Source organism: Synchiropus splendidus, chromosome 1, assembly GCF_027744825.2.
Source record: "Synchiropus splendidus isolate RoL2022-P1 chromosome 1, RoL_Sspl_1.0, whole genome shotgun sequence".
Classification (NCBI taxonomy): Eukaryota; Metazoa; Chordata; class Actinopteri; order Syngnathiformes; family Callionymidae; genus Synchiropus; species Synchiropus splendidus.
The window spans coordinates 55,518,963-55,539,106 of NC_071334.1; the positions used below are offsets into that span (position 1 = coordinate 55,518,963).

General features: G+C 41.9%; 1 protein-coding gene across 3 annotated transcripts in view; it reads left to right on the plus strand.

The window, feature by feature from the left end:
• The window catches only part of sh2d3ca (SH2 domain containing 3Ca), a 49,754-nt gene extending 32,570 nt beyond the window's left edge, over positions 1–17,184 (plus strand). For 2 of the 3 annotated variants that reach the window (XM_053881924.1, XM_053881941.1), the window contains 12 exons: positions 4,861–4,989; positions 8,457–8,606; positions 9,529–9,806; positions 9,901–9,969; positions 11,224–11,351; positions 11,413–11,776; positions 13,111–13,240; positions 13,310–13,425; positions 13,748–13,919; positions 13,997–14,108; positions 14,176–14,382; positions 15,562–17,184. In XM_053881924.1, coding sequence (XP_053737899.1) covers positions 4,861–4,989; positions 8,457–8,606; positions 9,529–9,806; positions 9,901–9,969; positions 11,224–11,351; positions 11,413–11,776; positions 13,111–13,240; positions 13,310–13,425; positions 13,748–13,919; positions 13,997–14,108; positions 14,176–14,382; positions 15,562–15,737 — 2,031 coding nt within the window. In that variant the 3' untranslated portion in view covers positions 15,738–17,184. The remainder of the gene's footprint in view (positions 1–4,860; positions 4,990–8,456; positions 8,607–9,528; positions 9,807–9,900; positions 9,970–11,223; positions 11,352–11,412; positions 11,777–13,110; positions 13,241–13,309; positions 13,426–13,747; positions 13,920–13,996; positions 14,109–14,175; positions 14,383–15,561) is intronic. The other variant, XM_053881932.1, reaches the window with a different exon arrangement.
• Positions 17,185–20,144: the final 2,960 nt, after the last annotated feature.

Sequence of the window (20,144 nt, forward strand, 5' to 3'; positions counted from 1 at the left end):
GGTGAGTTCAGAAGCAGGAGCCCAGCGGATTAAATAACAGTAATCTAAGCTTCAGAAGGCATTGAGGGTGAGGGTGATGGTTCTGTTTCAGGTTGGGTGGAGTCAGAGAAAGTTGATGTCACAGAGTTGCTGTGGGTGACAGAGAATACTACCTGGGAAGGTGTTTCATTATGATGCGTACTTTTGATAAAATAGTGTCTCCTGTAAAGTTTGAAATTCAGGACCAAAGTGTATCGCCACCTGTTCATCGGAAAGTGGTTAACATTGTTTTCATTAACCTTGATATAAAACCACTTTTGCTCCACCGGGGGAACATGAATAAAAAGTCTAAAGGGAGTGGTCCCATTAGCCACTCTCACTCAGATGCTTATATCATATTGCAGGAACCCCGAACACCATTATACCCGTGAGAACCAGTAAGACTATAACAGTGGAAATCAGGCTGGAGGGCACACAGGGATTAGTCTGGAGAGCAGTGATATTACTCAGGAACTGTACGTGTACATGAAGTGCTAGTATGTGCGTGTGGGTGTGTAACAGGAGATAGATGGGGATTCACGGGTGTTTAGCAAATCCTGTCCTCTATCTTCCCAAAAAGAAGAGGTGAAATTGAGCAGAAGAGGGGGTGGAGAGCCGCAAGAGACAGCGGCTCATCAGATGCTTTTGAAAATGACCTTTGTGTGTGCGCGCGTGCATATATGACCAGGAGGTGGGGACCCCCCCTGCGCCCTAGGCTCACCCTGATCCTCCCCCACTGCCAGGAACACTTAGGGGGTTACCATGACAACGGGGTTAGAGGCTAGCTTTGCAGCCCAAAAAAGAGAAGGTGATTTTTGACAGGAGATTAGGTTTGAGAGCAGATATTTCTCCTTAAACAAAAAAGTATTTCATATCTTTATTAAAATAAATGAATAAATCAGTCTTTTGTGCTCCAATTTCATGCATATCATTCCACCGGTGCCTTGGTGTTAGGTTGCTATACATCATAAAATGAAAACATTTTTGGTGATGCTATAAAAGAGAACATGGAGGTTGTCAAAAGCATCACGAATAATCAACTCACCAAACAAAATAAACACTCGGGCACACTGATCTTAAAAGGATTGGTGTGAATAATATATGTATAAATATGTGCATATGTTATGATGTCTTCCCCATTATCATTTCTTTCATTTATTTTCCTTTTCAGAAAATAAATCTATCCCTTTTCTGATGCTGAGTGATGGCGGAGTCAATTTGCACTCCAAGATGGTGCGGCGGTGTGCGGGGAAGCCGTCTAATTGGCCTGCTGTGTAATAAGAGCAGCCTGGTGTAAATTAGGTGCTAGATCTCGCAGTTTTGTTCTATACTTTTACCACTTTCACACTCAAATATATAGGGCTTGTTTTCACACATCAAACTCTGTTACGTACTGTACATAAGGAATGGATTCCATCATGCCCTTTTACCAAAAGTGCAGCTCCATCCATCATGATCTTACGGTGCTATTGAATGTACAGCACACTCTCCTGTGCTCCCGCCCCCTGGGGAAGTTGCAAAGTTCTGCATCAGCTACTAAATTGTCGAAACTCTCTCAGCAGCTAATGGCCTACCTGTTTCCCCGCGTGTTGGCGGCTCCGTCCACATTAATGAGCTGCTGTTGTCTGGTCTGCCGCCTCAGATGTCGGCCGTCTTGCCTTTAAGTTTCCACTCTGTCGGTCTCCCGGCTTTGTCGATTCTTTGGTCTGGGTTTTGATGAGATGGTGGACCTGCAGACTTTATCCCCGAACACTGTAGTGGTGCGTTTCTTGTGTGATCAAATGAGCTGCCTTTTATATCAGTGCTTCATCCAGATGCTAAATTAATGAATACGATGTGAACGTTTCTGTTTGTCTTCTGACATGTAGGAAGCATCGGAAAATTATCTTCGAGTGTTGTCGAAAGTCTGTACTTTTTTGGTCGTTTTGCAAGTGTCAAAGATCTGTGTTAATTATTGAGAAACATTTGCACTCAAGATGTTTGATGTGTTTTGCGTCCCCAAATAAACCATCAAAGAGCTGGTTTTGTTGACACTGAGCAGACAGCGGCACGGTTGTTGTTCTCCCGGCAACATGATTGTTGATTTCCCTCTGAGACAAACATTCATGACTCTTTGAAAGCCTGCCGAGTGCCACTGTTTGTTTTTTAAGGGAGGCAACAGAATATATGATATGGAGTCAACAGATTATATATGTTCTTGTTAGTGATTGAAAAGAGTTTCTGTCCTTGTCCTCATCTTAGCTGTATTGGCTACCAACCTAGAACACTATATATATATATATATATATATATATATATATATATATATATATATATATATATATATATATATATATATATATATATACAGTATATATGTGTGTGTGTGTCAGATCACTTCATGAAGATCAACAGGCCTTGGCAACTATAAAACACTGCTGAATGTCTACTATCAGACCCATTTTGTCATATTGCTGATGAACTGCCTATGTGAAAATCAATGTATATATGTCACTCAGTCTCATGTTTATGTATCTCAATCATTTTCTAGCATTCTCTTGACTTGAAGATTTTAATAGCCAAACAGTTCAAGTTCTGTTGCTTTCAATGGACTGTCTGCTCATTCACATCTTTTGGAAAACACAATGCTCAGAGTGTCTTATTGCAGGTGGAAAAGAAAAAAACCTTGAGTACCGTATTAAAAACTGATCCGTTTTTTTTATATATATACGTAAAAGATGAAGACAAAATGTAATCTGCCCCACATCCAGGTTGCCATAGTAACCGATGACACTGTAATGAAATAAAATCGACAGTAATGCAATTTCTGTAACTTCATTTATTTCCCACTGCACCTAATTTCTTTGTAGCATCACCTTTCGTCAGCCGTTAACAGTCTTTCAGGTGTGGTCAGTTTCAAATAAGGTTTTTCTTTAAATTCAAATCAGGTTGTTGGACTTCAATTTCAGTGACTGCAGTTATTATGTCTGCAGCTTTAATGTTGCTGCAACATCCATCTGTCAGACAACATGTCCCTTCTGATGTCACCCTATTCCATGAACCATATCATAAACGGAGCCCTGCTGACATTTCAATTTGCCTCACAACCTTTCATATATACTCGGATGACCACACGTACACTGGGTTCATTGTTGAGCATCATTTCAGCGGCAGGCCTCTCCTGGGTTTCCGCGGAGCTGAGGAAAAGCAATAACTGCACACTTGACCCCTCAGCTCTTTTATTGGCCTCGTCTCCCTTTCACACAAACACACACACACGCACACACTTTTTAAATCTAATTTGGAGGAGTGAGGCGATATTCTTCCATCCTTCCCTGAGGATTTGAGAGACAAAACAGAGAGGGGGGAAGAAACAGAGGAAGTGAGTAATTTCATCTCGCAGTGACCTGGTAAAGATAAGATCGATGGTTTTGGATCTTGCGGTCTCTTGTGATCCTCAACAGAAACACCAGCAGCAATAACCTTTTCCTCTTCTCACGTACAATGTCTGCCACAATCTCCAGTTCTGTCAGTCACACGGAACTTATAGAAACTTTGAGATTTCTGCAGGAAAGGATGAGCCCAGGGGGAAGGAAAAGTTAGAAAACCCGAGTGAAGTGAGATATTAAGAGGAATTCAATCGGATGACAAGGTTGTTCACCGTTTTTGGTCTCGAGTCCCATTTCTCTGCATCAGAGCCCAAATCATTTGCTTTCGATTTTCATCCCAGTGTGGATTTGTGGTTTGTTTTGATACACGAGAGTTTTAATGAATATCTTCCCTCTTCCTACCTCATTTCCTTGTATAAACTTTCACATCTCTGCTCAGTCTTGTACATCTTTCTGTTGCATAGTGACAACCCTCACTGCGCCCATGAATTCGTCATCCATTTGTCTTGCTGAGTCGACCCAAATGAAGCGCATTTTCACTCCCAAATAATCGTCGCCACAGTCCGCTCCATTTCAGAATCACATCCCTCGCGGCATGTCATAAAATTACTCTGCTTGATAGGGTCCAAGCCCATCATTCTTCTTAAACTTTCCTAAACTTTCTGCCAATTGAACAAGTGAAAAAGAAACAACATATTTAAGGTTGTATTGTCTTAACAGAAGTCCCTCCATCTTGGTGAAATGTCATATACATATGAATTTATCTTCAAGTGGGATGAGATATTTTGACTAAAAATAAGGCTCGACAAACTTGGTAAGACTTTGACTTTTTATGGTGCTATGAAACTTTCTCAATACATGACCATAACTTGCTAATAATTGGGCTGCTGTAGTCCATAACACCAGCTTTGACTGCAATCTACTGAGCTCTCACACAACCTGTAGCCGTTAGCTTTTCTCCTTTTCTCCTGTCATCTGTCTCATGCACTGACAGAGACTGAGGAGTATTTGTGGATAAATAACCTGGAAAAACATTAAGAGTGGAATGAATTCTCATGTTTTACAGCCTAGATTTCCCTCGGGTGTTGTTCTCAGAGCAAACAGAAATAGGAAGCTTTCAAATCAAGAATGTGTTCACTTGGTTCCGCACTGTGTTTGTAGAAGGTCCAGAAGTCGACGCAGGTCGTCACAGTACTTGAGAGCAATAAGCGCTTCCTCGTGATGATTTCTGCCTCTCAGTAATCAGGTCAGAGTCGATTGGGTTTAAGTGAGTGTTTGTCTCGAAGAGAATGAGCCGCTGGCTCATAATGCCCCACCTTCTCCGGAGTGACAACAAGAGATTGTGTGTAATTATGATTCATATCTAGATTTTTTTTTTTAAACCTCAACCTTGTTGACTAAATGCAAACGCTCCATGATGTCATTTCCCTAGATGATGCTCACCTTGTTGTTCTCTCTTGTTTATTTCACGCAGTTCTCCAAGGAGAAGTACCTGCTGGAGTCTCCTCCAGAGAAACTACGCAAGGAACTGGAAGAGGAACTCAAACTGGGCCCAGCTGACATCAGGAGCCATGGCTGGTACCATGGACACATACCCAGAGAGGTAAACAGAACCACACTGACAACCTGTGGAGACGTCGATGGAAATTTTGAAAGATTTAAAATAGACTTTCATTTACTGCTGTGTATGGCGATACTTCTTCTATCCTCTATTGACGAGTAGTCTGTGAGACCGTTTATTTTCACCTCCACAAGTGTTTACATCTGTCAAATCTCAAAGCAGCTCATTCTAAAGATCACAACACAAGAAGTCTTTCAGTAAAGTCTTTTATGACAGCAGCGTGAGTTTCTTTTGATTTTAAAGCTTTGTGATTGTTGAATGTGTGTGATTAGAGGGTCTATTTTGTCCCCAATTTTCAAGCGTTTTTTCCCACTTGCCATTTAATGCGTCATATTTTACCATTGATGCACTGTCCATGCGATTTTAGCTGGGGTGGCAGGACTTTACCTAGACTAAAATTGGGACTGATATTGCTCTACGTGGGACATAAAAATGTGAAACACCACTGCCCAACCAACTTTCTGACAAACATAAAACTTTTATGACTCCATTTCATGCTGACCAACCTGTGCTCCAAACATGGTTTCCAACTGCTCTCTCGTCGTCTCGCTGTGGTTAAAGCATTTTGACTGTGATTGTACAAAAGCATGCATCCATCATTGGAGTGTTGGAATTCAATGTCTGAAGTTTGGTCAGGCCTACTGCAGAAGTACGTGACGTTACCATTTGTTCATGTCAGGGGTGTCCAGACCAGTCCACTAGTACCTCACTGGGTGCAGGTTTTTCTTCCAACCCATCAAGCACATGCAGTTTATCCAGTCACTGTTGTTGGGATGGAACAAAAACCTGCGGCCACTGCAGTCTTTGTAGACCTTGTGGTTTGGACACCCTTGTTTAATTTGGTGCTTGAGTTACATAGATTGAAGTAAGTTCAAATATAAGGGTCCTAACCATTCTTCTTCTTGTGGTTTATGCAGTTTGCAGCCTCTTTGCTTGACCCTGCTTAACACTCGCGCATCAGTACAATCTCATCACAGCTGGCTCATCCAGTTTCCCCCTCAGTTCATTGATCACCTATCAGATTAATTATTCCTTTTGAATCAAGCAGTTTCGCTCTCACCTTTGAAAACTCTAGCATTCATTAGAAGCTGCTCTGAATCTCTTTAAATGAAGCTGGGACTGTCCTAAGCCCCCTGTGACCCTCTGGCATGATGGTTACCAGTGGAAGACCAAGAATGAGGTGGAGAATGGGCCAGTATCAACCAGCCAAAGTAAACTTGTAACCTGAGTATGTCTGCTGTGACTGCAGTGGCATTAGCAAAGCGATTCAGTTCCAAAGTCTGCTGCTACCAATAGACGGTTGTAATAGTTAACGCGCTGACAGAGACTGGTTAATAAGTCGGGTCATCTGTCACAGCTCAGTAGAAATTGCTTCAGCGCTCAGGAGGAGGGAAACTGTGCCAAACACACAGCTGCGCACGCTACGATTGAGTTTCACAGCTGGTGACTAAGATACACACAACAACAGACCTACGCGTCCTAAAACGGCTGCACATGTGGAGGGTCCTTGTTCGTCTGCTCATCCTCTGGATGCTCCCATCCCTCCTCCGCTCTCACACCAAGGCTGATTTACATCAGCCATCTGCGATCCTTGCGTCTCTTCATCTGCATTCATTTATTCATGGATTTGCTTCAGTGTAAATATGGGGGAACCCCAAAGCCCTCTAGTTACCAAAACAGTACTTACTGACTAGATCTAACACACTCACACCCTGTGGGCCTGAACTGTACTTTAGCTCTCCTAAATCCCATCCTTCCTCTGCCTTTGCTTTTTTTTCTTTCTAATGATTCAGAATTAGAGCTTCCAATCTTTGCTCCTCTATCTCACTGTTTACTTCCATAAGTGTAACGGCTTGCGGCTGAAGCCAGATTAATGGTTGTCTATTCCAGTGGGAGGTTCAGATCAAAGGGGACCATAAAGCTTAGTTTTTCAATTTAGCTGCTATTGGATAAAGATGGGATGTGATCTATTGCAGGGAGTAACGTTGTGAATTCAGCTAATATGAATGAATTGAATGAAAAAAAGCAGCAGATTGAAAAGAGCAGCTCGCTAATCCAAGACAACTTGGTGGGTGAGCACCAACGGTCTCTACTGTCATTTTATTTCAGGTCAAACCTTGACAAAAGTCAGTCTGTAGCTGCCCTCAGAAATGTGTCTCAGAAGGAACATCTGCAGAAATAGGGGCTGGAACCCATGACCTAGCTGAGTGCCAATATAGTTGTATTGCTCTGCAAATTTATGCAAACCACACCTCCTCCTTGGACAAGTTCTGCTACGGTACCACACGGTACCAAGCGTTGTGTCGCTTGAGAAACACTTTTTCTGTCCTGATGTGCCACAGCATACCAGCCTCCTCCTTCACCTGTCTCGGTCATCCCCAAGAGTCTCACCTGTTCTCTTCATTTGCTTAACTACATCCACGAACCTACTCTTTATTTTCTCACTACATCTGCCACTCCATTCTTCCTCCTACATGCCTCCTGCCTTTCCTCTTCTAAACCATCTGTCCTCCCTAAACTTTCAACTCTGGCACTTCTAACTCTGCTTCCTGTCCGATTGTCAGTCTCTAACCCGTCGTACCAGGTCTCGTTGCTGTTCTATAAAACTCACACTTCTCTTCTGCTGACACTTCTGAAGCATGGATTTTTTTTTAACCCACAAACTGGGTAGCAGTAGCAACACTACTCAATACTCGTACTGTGTATATACATAATGATGTCATATTATGGTACATTCAAAAGTTATCACCATCAAATCATAAATAACTTCACATCTGAATGTGTTCTTCTTTTTTCCCAAAATTCTTTTGTTGTACATAGCAGAGAAATGTATCAAACTTTACATCAAATGAATCGGGTCGGAATTTATTCGAATCATATAGTTACATAAATTAACTATCAATTCAAGCCCAATATAAATATGCTGTGGCCATGTTTATCTTATGAAAAATAAATATATTGTATATAAATAATATAATAAAAACTAATTGGAATCTGGAGGAAAATCCCTTTTAATACTTCCTTATCCATTTATCATTAGAGATTTTGGTCGAAGTGGTGCAATTTTACTGAAGATAGCCGCATGTTTTCGTGGCTTTACATCTGAATGTATAGCGCCTCCTGCAGGCCCATGACGTGGGTTAGCAGAAATCTGAATTGCCTACTTCAACTTCATCAGCAGCTTTCATTGCCGGTTCATTGAAAAGATGCAATGCGACAATTCGAAGTCACAAACTCCATCTCAAGTGTAGCTTCTCATGTCACAGTGATTCACTGCTCTGCGGTCTGATGGGGCGTTGCTTGAAACATGTTGTGTACAACGGTCTCACTACTGAGTGGCCAACTGTTCAGGTCGTTTGTATTGAAGCGACTTCACTTCTTCTGACTAGACAGGCTCCGTCTCCTCGTTCGTGACTCGCTCACGTCACTGATCACGTTCTCCTCCCCAGGTGTCAGAGACTCTAGTTTTGAGGAACGGAGATTTCCTGGTGCGGGACTCTCTGACCGGTGTGGGGGACTTCGTCCTCACATGCCGGTGGGACAACGAGGTTCTTCACTTCAAGATCAGCAAAGTTCTCGTCAAGTCCACCGAAACCAAGGTACCGTTATAAGAGCAGTTCTCTCTGCGCAGATGAGATGTGCAATATGGGAACGTGGTGACATCTAGTGGCGGAATCTTGCATTGCAAGAATTTGTGGGCAAGATTGCGTGTGAGAGCTTATTATTTAAAGATTTTCTGGTTCGCCATACAACCGACTTATCATTCTATCCCTCCTGAGTATGATGAACTTTGAAACCCTGTGAACTTGTGTGTTGAGCCAATCCCAGTTTGTTCCAGTTTCACTCATGCTGTGTCAGCACTGACTCCTGGCACAGTTCCTGAAGCCACTTAATGTGGCAGGGAAGCCATTAATGACTCTACATTCACCATCCTCAGAGCCATAACATACGACGACATGTAATGCCATGTAAAAAACGTTTAACTGCCTCCAATTACGGAGTGATGGAGCTTAGAATTCACTCTGGCCCTCCTCCACCCTTCCGTCCGCTGGTATCTCCCATCTTTCCTTGATCATCAGAGCAGACATAAATACTTTGAATTGGCTGAAATATAAACAAGAAAGGACAATTTCCTTTTTTGCAAAAACGCTTGCGTGTCTTTCGGAGCTGTTCTGTTCATTGCTGTGTTTCACTGTTGAAATCACTGCAGCTTGTTGCATCTTTTTTAACTCATTCCAAGAACCGGTTTTCATGTTGGGTGGAGATTTTTTGGGGGGGAATTTTGGTTGTTCTAATGTAATAAATATGACACAAAATTGATACTGGGATTTCAGTGTCAAATATAACTGCAGTTTTATTATTATTTACAATTTGGTTAGAGCAACGTGTTCATGGACCTTGAATGTTACAAAAGGCCATCGATATTTTTAAAAGCAGGCTGTGTTAATTATTGTCAAAGGCAGCTGCGTGATTCAAAACTGAGATGGCTTCTTAACGTGTCTTCCTGTCTCCTGATCACAGGTCCAATATATGCTAGAGGCGGACAGTTTTGACTCTGTCCAGGAACTTGTGCGGTTTTATGTGGGCCAGCGCAAGCCTGTGTCTCAGTCAAGTGGCGTTCACATCTACTGTCCAGTCAGCAGAACGCTGCCGCTGCGTTATCTGGAGGCCACTTTCGCCTTGTCCCATAGCAAACATGGCTCCGCCTACTCGCCGTCCAGTCAGAGAGGAGCGTACATCAAGAGACGGAGCGTCACCATGACAGACGGGCTGACGACGGAGAAGCTAATGCCTCACAGGTGAGTTTGTGTCAGAACGGGCGAACCGTGACTTTGTCAAGTTGCTGAAATAACTCCTGTACATTATTTCCTCATGGCTCTCTGGCACGTTCAGTGACTCAGATAGTCCCAGTCCGGTCGGGACACCAGCAGAACCTGAGCTGGAACCTGTGCCCCAATCCAGGTTGTGTTTGTGTGACACCAGTGATGCTTTTGAGCACTGAACTAGAGACCTCTACTCACCCATGACCTTACACTCCCCTAACTTCACACACCTTCGTGTATTGACCTCTGTCCAACCCCAACTTCTGCACTCGGTCACTCAAACTTCATACCAATGTTCATGTTTTCAACAGTAGCTGCTTAAAACATGAACCCCTGAAGGAGAAGCAGAACATTCTGTTGAAATTTGAGTTCTGTATAGTTCTTCAAAGTCAAGTGATATTTTTGTGGATAATATATATGACTTCTGTAAATACATGTCATCTTCTGCTTCTCCTTCCAAAATGTTCAAAAAGTGCTTTAAATTCACGAGTAACAATAAACATAGTTAAACAAGTTTTCCCTGCAAACCTCTTAGTCTCAACCAGGTTGACCAACAAACTTGATCCACACTTGTTAAGCTGGGCTGCAGGATGTGTAAAATTTACTGGTGGGACTTACGATTAATTAATGACAAAAAAATAGTAATTTAATATTATAGCACTGAAATTCTTGTACAAATATTTTCAAGACTTTAAAAGCTCTTTAGTATAAATCACTTTTTTATTTAAAAAAAGGGATTTATTGTGCTATTGTCAAACTGATGCAAAATAAACAATATTTTGTTGTTTAAATGTATGTGTGGGTCCATCATTTGATTCAGTACTGTGCCAAATTCATTCCAATTGAAAAATGTGGCAAATAGTCTTATACCATTAAACTGCAATTAATTGAGATTAATTCATCACAAATTATCTGATTAACTAGATAAATTTTTTAAATCCAATCCCATCCCTAGTAAAATTATAAATGCGATGATGCGGATGTAGTCTCTGGTTCTTCTGGCCCTTTACAATACAATTTTTCAGCATTGCTTTTTCAGAATATATCACTTATTGCTTCATGAATTGTTTTAGTTGAATTATATCATTCAATAAAAACATCTATTGAGTCATGAAGTTACAATAAAAGGAAAAATTTTAAAGAATTATCTTGAAACCTTTTGCAAATAAATGTAGTCAGTGATGCCTGGAAAATCCTCAGAGTTTGAATTGTAAGCTAAAGCAACCTTAGCATATCCATTGCAGCCCTGCTTCCTGTCATCTGACAAAGTGACATCATCACCTGCACTGCTTTGTGAAGGTCTCCTTCCTCCTTCTCCTTCTCACTGCCCGTCCATGAACTGCGGCATCGTGCTGTCCGGGAATTTGACCTTTATTCCTCCATGTGTTTGCAGTCCCTCAACTATCCACCACCATAAAGATGCCATGAGGAACTGTGCGATGAGCATGGACCAGATCCAGGAGTACCGCTGCCCTCTTTCCCCAGTGGGAGAGACGCCTCTCTCGCCTGCGTACACTGCAAGTAAGTTCAGATGACGTGCAGCGTGTTTCTCGTCTGTGTGCTAAAAACAATTCTTTCTCAGTCACAAGGCATAGAACTCACTCAGGTGGGCGGGTCCTCGCTGTAGTCCCCCCCTCCCCGGTGATGCGGCGGTCCAGCGATCCTCAGCTCAGTCCTTCCAGCGACAAACCCCCTGAACACCCTGTGCTAACTTCCCACTCAGCACACTCCTCTCCTGCCCGCCATCCCAGCTTCCAGTCACATTCCTCTGAAACAGCAGGGAGCTACTGCGACCTCAGACCAGCCGCGCCCCCAAAACCTCCAACAAAAGGCTATGTGGAACGCTTGCGAGTGGAGGAGAGCAAGAAAGAAGGAACAAGGATTGATGGAGAAGGCATGTTCAGCGCCCCACTGGTGGAGACAACGTCCCTGTTCAGGCCTTCCAGGTAGGATCTACAATACTTTATATGTATAGTTCATAAAATGATAAAGATAGCAAAGTTGAAATTGAGGCTCTCACAAGCATCTGGTGGTGACTGAAAGAAGGTGATTTCAGATACCAGCAGATAAAAACAGACCGGTCTTTTCCTTCAAGATATGGGAAGAAGCTAACAGTAAATAAGCAAGTTTTTTGTTTATTGTTGGCAAGTACGTGTTGGAAACAAATAGCATCCCACAGTGTTTGTACTAAACCATTCATTTGATGATGTGATAGCTTATTTACTTGTTGTTCACTTTAGAACACATTTTTTGACTTTGTATGTTTCATATGTTGAAACTGTCAAGAATTTAGCTTTTATAGATCTTCATATGAACAACAAACCAAAAATATCATTTGTTTTTTGTTTGTCTGTATAATGCAGCCTTATATTTTGAAACAAACACACACATAAACACACACGCAAAAAAACATTTTTTTCATGGTTATATTGGAGATTGGGTCCGAAAACTTTATTCTATGCGGTCTTTCCTTTTTTTGTTGGAAATCATCAAGACAATAAATTCTGACTTTCATTGGATACAAGATGCTCTGCTGATTCAACTTTCCTTGGTACCTAATTTCATTTGGTCTGTTTCCCAAGTGTTTACAGATTTAGCTGAACTTTCTGTCTTCCACCTTCATTCCTGCACGTCTGCATTGTCAGAAGTCTCTCTTCTCTGCAGTAAATAATCTCTCTGCCTAGTCCAGCTAATGCTGGCCTTCACAATGACATCACATCCATGCTCTCTCAGTTTATGCTTCTAAAGTACTTATTATTTGTCATTTTGAAGTTATTATTGTGATGTTTCAGTGATAACCCTGGCAGAATCCAGCGCCTCTCAAAGTTTTTTTAACCACTCTCTAACATGAATTTTTTTTTCAAGCCTGTTATGCATTCATTCAGCTTTTAAGAGTGTTCTTATGCTTATTAAGGCACCAAATAATGGATATTATTGTCATTCATCAAACTGTCTCTCTCTTGTGGGCCATACAACCTAGTCATCAGTAACTTAACATGCATGGGTTTTGTGTGCTTCTTAATGTTCCTGTTGGCCTGAATGTCTATGTCAGAGGCTTTGTCATTAATTTTAAAAAGTCAAGGTGAAGAACAAGCATTAAAACATGTGACACACAAGGACGCCCACCTGCTATTCATAGAGAGGAAAATATCCGACTGGTCTTGTAACTCATTTTCACCTTCACAGGAGTGGAGCTTTGTTCCGATCATGGACTCTGCTCTCTGTGTTGTCCTAGTTTAATCCCTCTGATAAATATCTTGTTCTATATTGATCCTGTCAGGTACGAGTCGTGTCTCATGCCAGTGGATAACAAACCTCTGGAGATGTCTGTGCTGAAGAGAGTGAAGGAGCTGCTGGCGGAGGTGGACGCCCGCACTGCAGCTAAACACATCACCATGTTGGACTGCACGGTACACAAGCTCACGCTTTGTTAGACGCTACCATAACACACAATGAATCCACCTGATCTTCCATTGCAGGTTGCGAGGATATTGGGTGTGTCATGCGAGATGCAGAGGATGATGGGAGTTTCCTCAGGGTTGGAGTTGCTGACTCTTCCACATGGACATCAACTGAGACTTGACCTGCTGGAAAGGTACCAAAGCTCAAACTTGACCAAAATACATTGTGTTTGACTAAAGTTCTTATGTCTTTTAGTCGACTATAACATGACCAACAATGACATGAGTGAATGACTAAATGTGACTGAGATTAAATTAAAAACATGTAACAAATATTGTATTAATTTCGTTGGCCATTTATATTAGTGGTAAGTGGCTTCTGAAATGTTACGTATTTTGCTCGGTTTGAAACTGGAGGCATCACTCACGTACATGTATCCCCTTGGTTTTCTGTTTCAAACAAATATACACGTTACACATGGATTGTTAGAGGTGGCTTTGGATTGTGTTCATCAGGTTCTACACCATGTCCATCATGATGGCTGTGGACCTGCTGGGCTGCACCGGGAGCACAGAGGAGAGAGCAGTGCTGCTGCACAAGACCATCCAGCTGGCAGCCGAATTAAAAAGCAACCTGGGCAACATGTTTGGCTTCGCTGCGGTGATGAGAGCGCTGGAGCTGCCGCAGGTGAGTCTAGGGATCTTTACTTTTAACACAAACAGCTCTGGTTTTATTGTTTTTTAACCATTTTTTTTTCACTTCAGATTTCCCGCTTGGAGCAAACGTGGGTGGCGTTACGGCAGAGACATACAGAGGGCGCCATTCTCTATGAAAAGAAGCTAAAACCCTTCCTGAAGAACCTGAACGATGGAAAGGGTGAGAGGAAAAATGGATGAAGCGTGATTTATCTTGCCTTTTACTGAGCAGCAGTATGTGTTTTCAGAGTCCAGCGTTCTCTCCAACACCACCTTCCCCCACATTGTTCCCGTCCTGTCCCTGCTGGAGCGAGGGCTGTCTCTCGGGGAGACGCTGGAGGCCTGGGAGAGTGCGGAGGTCGGCGTGGATGTGGTCATGCACCACTTAGAGGCAGCGCGTACCATTGCTCATCACAGCGAACTCTACAGAAGCAACACGGAGACTAAATTGCAGGGTAAGAACTTTCTGTTAAAAATCCCAGAAGTTAGCTCTGAAATTTGAACAATTTTAACCAGGGAAAGGGAAAGTCAAATCATCACTTGTCTAACTGTGTGTGTGTGTGTGATGGTGCGTGTTGACTGTATCGATCACTAACCGCTCCCTGTTGACTCACAGTTTGAGGCCATTACTGCTTTATTGAACAGACTGTCGATGGCGTTCAGTACACGTGTTCCTGATATCTCATTATCGATCACATAGTCTTTAGGCAGCTTCTTCACTTGAAGTTCTAAAGGCCAGAGTTTTGCGGCCTGCAACTGTGGTCAGTCTATTATTTCAGCAGCTTAAATGTGTGATTTCAATTCGCCATTGATGGTGTAACTGCTCAAGCTGCAGGCAGAAGTGTCCAACTATTTGGCACTTTTCATTTTGTTGAATATTTTGGATCATATATTTTAACTAGCAATGTCCAACACAACCAAATGCTCACCTCAGGCAGTGTCGATTGTTGTTGTTGCAGTCAACATCACGTCTCAAACTAGAGCTGCAACTAATATCTCGTTCAGAGCCCATTCATTTTTCGATCACAGAACCAGCCCCACCCCGATGTGTTGCATGGTGTATGATTCAAATAGTTCTCTAGGAACAAAAAGGAAAACAAAAAAGCAAAAACAAAGTCCAAAAGGACTATGTTTGTTGTTTGAGTGACTTCTGTAATGCTACTGCCACCTGCTGTCCAGATTGGTCAAATAGTATTTTAGAAAGGCATTATAGTTTAAAGAAATCAAAATTGATTGTCGAATTTTTTTCTGCAACTAAGAGAAACATAGCGATAAAATCAACTTCTTTTTTTACCTGGAAATGCAAAGTTGGAATCTGTGGACAAGCAGAAAAATGGCTGCAGCAAAACAATAATGTCATTCATAAGGGATCGTGTTGCTCCAGGGACCTGGGCTGAAGGGCCGATCCTGGTTAGCTACCTGGGATTCAAACCCATAGCTCTCTAATCTGTCTTTACTGTTGCTACACAGTGAGTTAACAGGCCAGCTCTTTCTGTTAAATGTCAAATAAAGGCCTAAGTCGTAGCAGTATCTTGGCACAGTTTAATAAGCAATCATAGCAGTTTAGCAGTTTCCTATTTTATCAGTTCAATATCTCCTTTTTGTCTGACTTGTCTTTCTACTGTCCTCTCCAGGTTTTCAGGCTCGGTCAGAAGTCCATGAGATCTTCCAGACGGAGTTCCAGATGCGTCTCCTGTGGGGGTGCCGCGGCTCGGAAGGCAGCCAGATGGAGCGGTACGAGAAGTTCGACAAGGTCCTGACGGCCCTCTCACACAAGCTGGAGCCTCCAGTGCGCCACAGCGAGCTATAGCACCCACCAAAAACACACCGCGGTCATTTGATGCATCATGAAGGGGAAGCGTGAAGGGAACTTTGGCAATGAAGAGGCAGCTAAAGTAGAAGCTCTGTGGACTACAATACATGATCCCATCCCGTGACCATAGCTACCGCTGTCACTCTGTTGTCGCAACAACTGCTGAAACTGAATTCGAAATGCGAGAATGCGGACATTCCTTTTCTTTATTTAAAATCATCATTTTGACATTGTTGATTTATGATGCACAGTTCAAACAGTTGTAAACAAGGCAGCAAAAAAGGGCGATTTGCCAAAGTGATGCAAAAATATTGTTTCGCTGGCCAAGAAATAAACTTTTGTGTGTCATGTCATGTGAAACAGATCCAAACTAAACTGCAACAGGGACTCTGCACAGCACCAGTATCTACTACTGAGATGTTTTCTGGAACATAAAGTAATTCCCCCATCAGATCAGTAAACCAGAACTATTTGTTGTTATCAACATCAGGGTGCACATTTTGAAATTCGCATTATATATAACTGACTCAGAAACCTTGCTTGCTTCTGCCATCTGTATTTGAGATTACTACGTCTCTTGATCAACCTGTCAATCAAATTTCCTGCTGTGATTTTCACGCTCGCACCGGGTGTCTTCAGGCCGTTATGGAACACAATAGCGTCAAACACCATTCATGGTCACATAACTACTTGCAGCCCACCAACTGGTGATGCTCATGTCCGTCCTGTAGTGCGCAGGAATAATTTATTATTGAAATATTATCAAAAAATCGACCAAAAGTCCACGGAGTTCATCACAGAGCAAGGCAGTATGGTGTGAACGTGTCCAATTTGAATGCAGACAATCTTTGTCACATTATTTATGGCCAGTTGTGTTATTTGCCGTCTGCTGTTAAAACACATTCCTGCCATTAAAGTACCAGTCCCTGCAATTCTTTACTGGTAACACTATAAATGTGTTCATTTAAATGTCTCTTCCCCAGTAACCAAACAGTAAATACTATTCCTGTTTGTCCTAAGATATTGGGAAGCTTTTTCCTTCATTTGAATCAAAAAAAGTTCTGCGAGGATTTTAACACAGGACAGAAGTTTGTGTCTCAAAATTACGCTAAAATAAAAATAATTATATAGTGAATAAGATCATCATCACCAACCATTTTCATTTTTGTTCATTCTAAAGGGAGCAGAAGCCAGCTCATTCAGATGCTCATCGGTTGGAACCTTTTATAATTGTGTGCTTTTAGGGTGCGAGACGGAGCCTGCTGGTTTAGGTGGATGAAAAGTTTGTTTTGTATTATTATTTCTATCTTGTACAGGCGGCGTGGCGAAGGTTTTGTTAGGGAATAAAAACAAAACAACAAGGAGCTGAAAATTATTTAAAACTGTTTTCATGTTTTTTTACGTACTGTACATACTGTTTATTCACCTTTTTTCAATAAAATGATTGCTTGTGTTAATACAGTTTGTTTTGCCTTTATTTTTTTTGTTGCACCAAACAAAGACTTTCATTGTATATATATATATATATATATATACATATATTAGATATTTTTCAACTACCTCAAATTCACACATTATGCTGATTGAAAATTTAGACTTTCCTTTTTTTCTTCTTATTTAAAAAGCTCTTTTAATCATTTTTATTTACATTTTTTAATCTTTCTAAATCGTTACTGTATCAGAATACAATAGGTTAGTTTTCGAAAATTGAGAATGCATATAAGTGTTTCCAGTGGTCATTATGAAGTATTATTATTCCAGTGGTATTATGCGCTTAAAGCTCCCAGTAAGACGTTTCATTTTTTACGTGCCTCTGCATTTAACAGCTGCACTACACTTGGTGGGCGATAGAGGGAGGCATTTACTTAATCGAGCAACGTGCCGTCGGACCGGTCTTGGTGGCCCCTTCAGGAACCTGCGGTCAGTTTTCATTTTTTTAAAAATCGGCGAGACAATAAATCGATATATTTAACGAAAAAAAGATTAATACCAACAAAATACTATTCCATCGTATCAAATGTACTGTTCATGTTCACTACAAAAACTAGTCTGATCTTTACATAGGAATGTTCTTGGAAGCCTCTGAAAACCGGAATCTCCTGTATAATATCCACACGCAGAATAACAACAATGTGTGTCCGGGATTGTTCTCCTTCCTGAGGCCTGTCTGAGTGTGGCCTCAGGTCGCGATGTGCACATCCAAATCCTAAACCTGGGAAACAAACGTCAGACTGAAGGCCGTACAATAATCTGACTTGTCTTTCTCGTATCATATGAGATCAGGATGCAGAAAGAAACAAGAGAAATTGACAAGCATCAGCCGGTGGACATATGTGCTTCCTTCTCTCAGACCTGTCCCTGGGTGGCGATGGCAGATGGACTGTGTGTGTTTGGGTTTGGTTCAGAGTCCTGGTTAAGGTTAGGTTCGGGGTGAGAGGCTGGGGAAAGCATGACGGCAATGAGCAGTCCCCACTAAGGTAGACATACAAAGGTGTGTGTGCGTGTGTGTGCAGCTGCACAGATGTGCTGCTCTTGCTCCTCCCCCTCCTTGCTGCTCCATCCGTGTGGACTGCAGCTGTTACCGATGGGTGGTCAAGTTTACCCCAGGTGAAATCATTGCCACCAATGAGAAATTATGCAAATGATTGTGGCTGTGAATTGAAAAAAAAATTCACCCCTGAGTTTAATCCAATGAAACAATGTGGAGGCCTGTAATCTGCCACACAAGAGGACGGCGATTCTCTCCGCCTTTGTCTCCCGCCACATACAGTCCACAGGCGTAACACGTCATGAATGTAATCTCTAAGAGGATTCTCTCTGCTTGCTATCATGAAACATGTTCATTTCAGCTCTTTATGTTCCTCACTGAAACAGAGCCAGGATCTGCCTATAGGCCCCGCCAGACAGCCAGCGTGCCTGCCACCCAACCGTCATCAATTCACCCCTAATCTCTGCCCCCAACTCCTTTATAGCAGATCCATTGTGTTGGTCATTGTCATCTGATCATGTGTGACCCAGGCCCCTCGCGATCTGCCGCAGACCCACCTCTGACTTCTGCTGTCCAGCTGCATCATACCAAACACCATCTAAATATATATATATACGTGACCTTGGATCATGTCTTTGTCATCCCGATCCAAAGTGCAGTCTTGTTTTATTATTAAATTTATAAAATTTCAGCAACAAAACAAGTTTTTTTAGGCACAACTATTTCTGTGAAAAAATGAAATGGCTGCAGCTCACGAACAAATCCAAACACACTATCATATAAAAGCCCTAAAACATTCAACGGACTGAAATACATCTCTTCTCAATTAGAACTATGTTTCACCAATGCAATGAGCCTTTTGCTTCTATTTTAAATGTTTTTCCTCTTTGTCTGTACGTTCTTCATCTTTTCACAGACCACCCTGCTGTTCCTACAAATCTACATAGGGGCCGGGAAGTTAAATTGACACAGGGGCCACGTTATCTTCCGGCACTAGCTTGAAGTGTTGAAGTCAAATATTTCGCAAAATTGCACATTGGTATCATTATTGCAAAACAGTATGTGAAAAATACGAATAATGATAATAATATTTGTTAACTACAGTATAACATAGTTGTGAAGAACATAATAACAAGGTGAATGAAAGTGAAGAAATGAATACAAATATACGAGAAACTATATATATATATATATATATATATATATATATATATATCCAAAAGTACAAATGAATAATACTACAAGAACAATTCACATCATCATGAGAAGAACATTTGTCCATGCTCTGTTTCACAATGGTAAACACTGAGACTGAGGGGCACATGTCGGCCTCTAGTAGCTCACGTCTATTTGTGTGTTTTTGGTAGTTGTGTGTGAAGAATCCCAAAATGACTGTAAATGAATGTTCAAATGTATGTTTCAGTAATTGAAGTTCATCCACCAGATATGCCAGAAGCTTCATGTGTTTTGATCTTGATCCTCTGTTACAGCTGGAGAGAGAACCAGGACCAAGTGAAGACAATATTTCCACTCTGATATCGGAATGTCTCTGGACCTTTCAGTCTGAGCGCAGCAAACTATGACCTTTGTGAGCGGACAACACCTACCGTCAAATGAATGAACGCGCAGAACGGCAGGCGAGATGAGAAAAGCAGCCACGTGGCAGGACACAATGGTGACATACCATCTATAAGCTGTTTATGAAGCTCATTGTGGACTAATAAACGTGACGTAACAGCCAGTGATGATGTGACGCTAACTCACAGTGTGACCATGAAAGCGTTAACACACTCCTTCCCTATGGTCGGACCCTCGGCCTCCCTCTGAGCTCCTTCAATAACCATTGCAAATGGTGAGGACATGTCTCATCCCAGCGGCCATCATGTCTTCATTCAAACCTTGGCTGATGCTCGCTG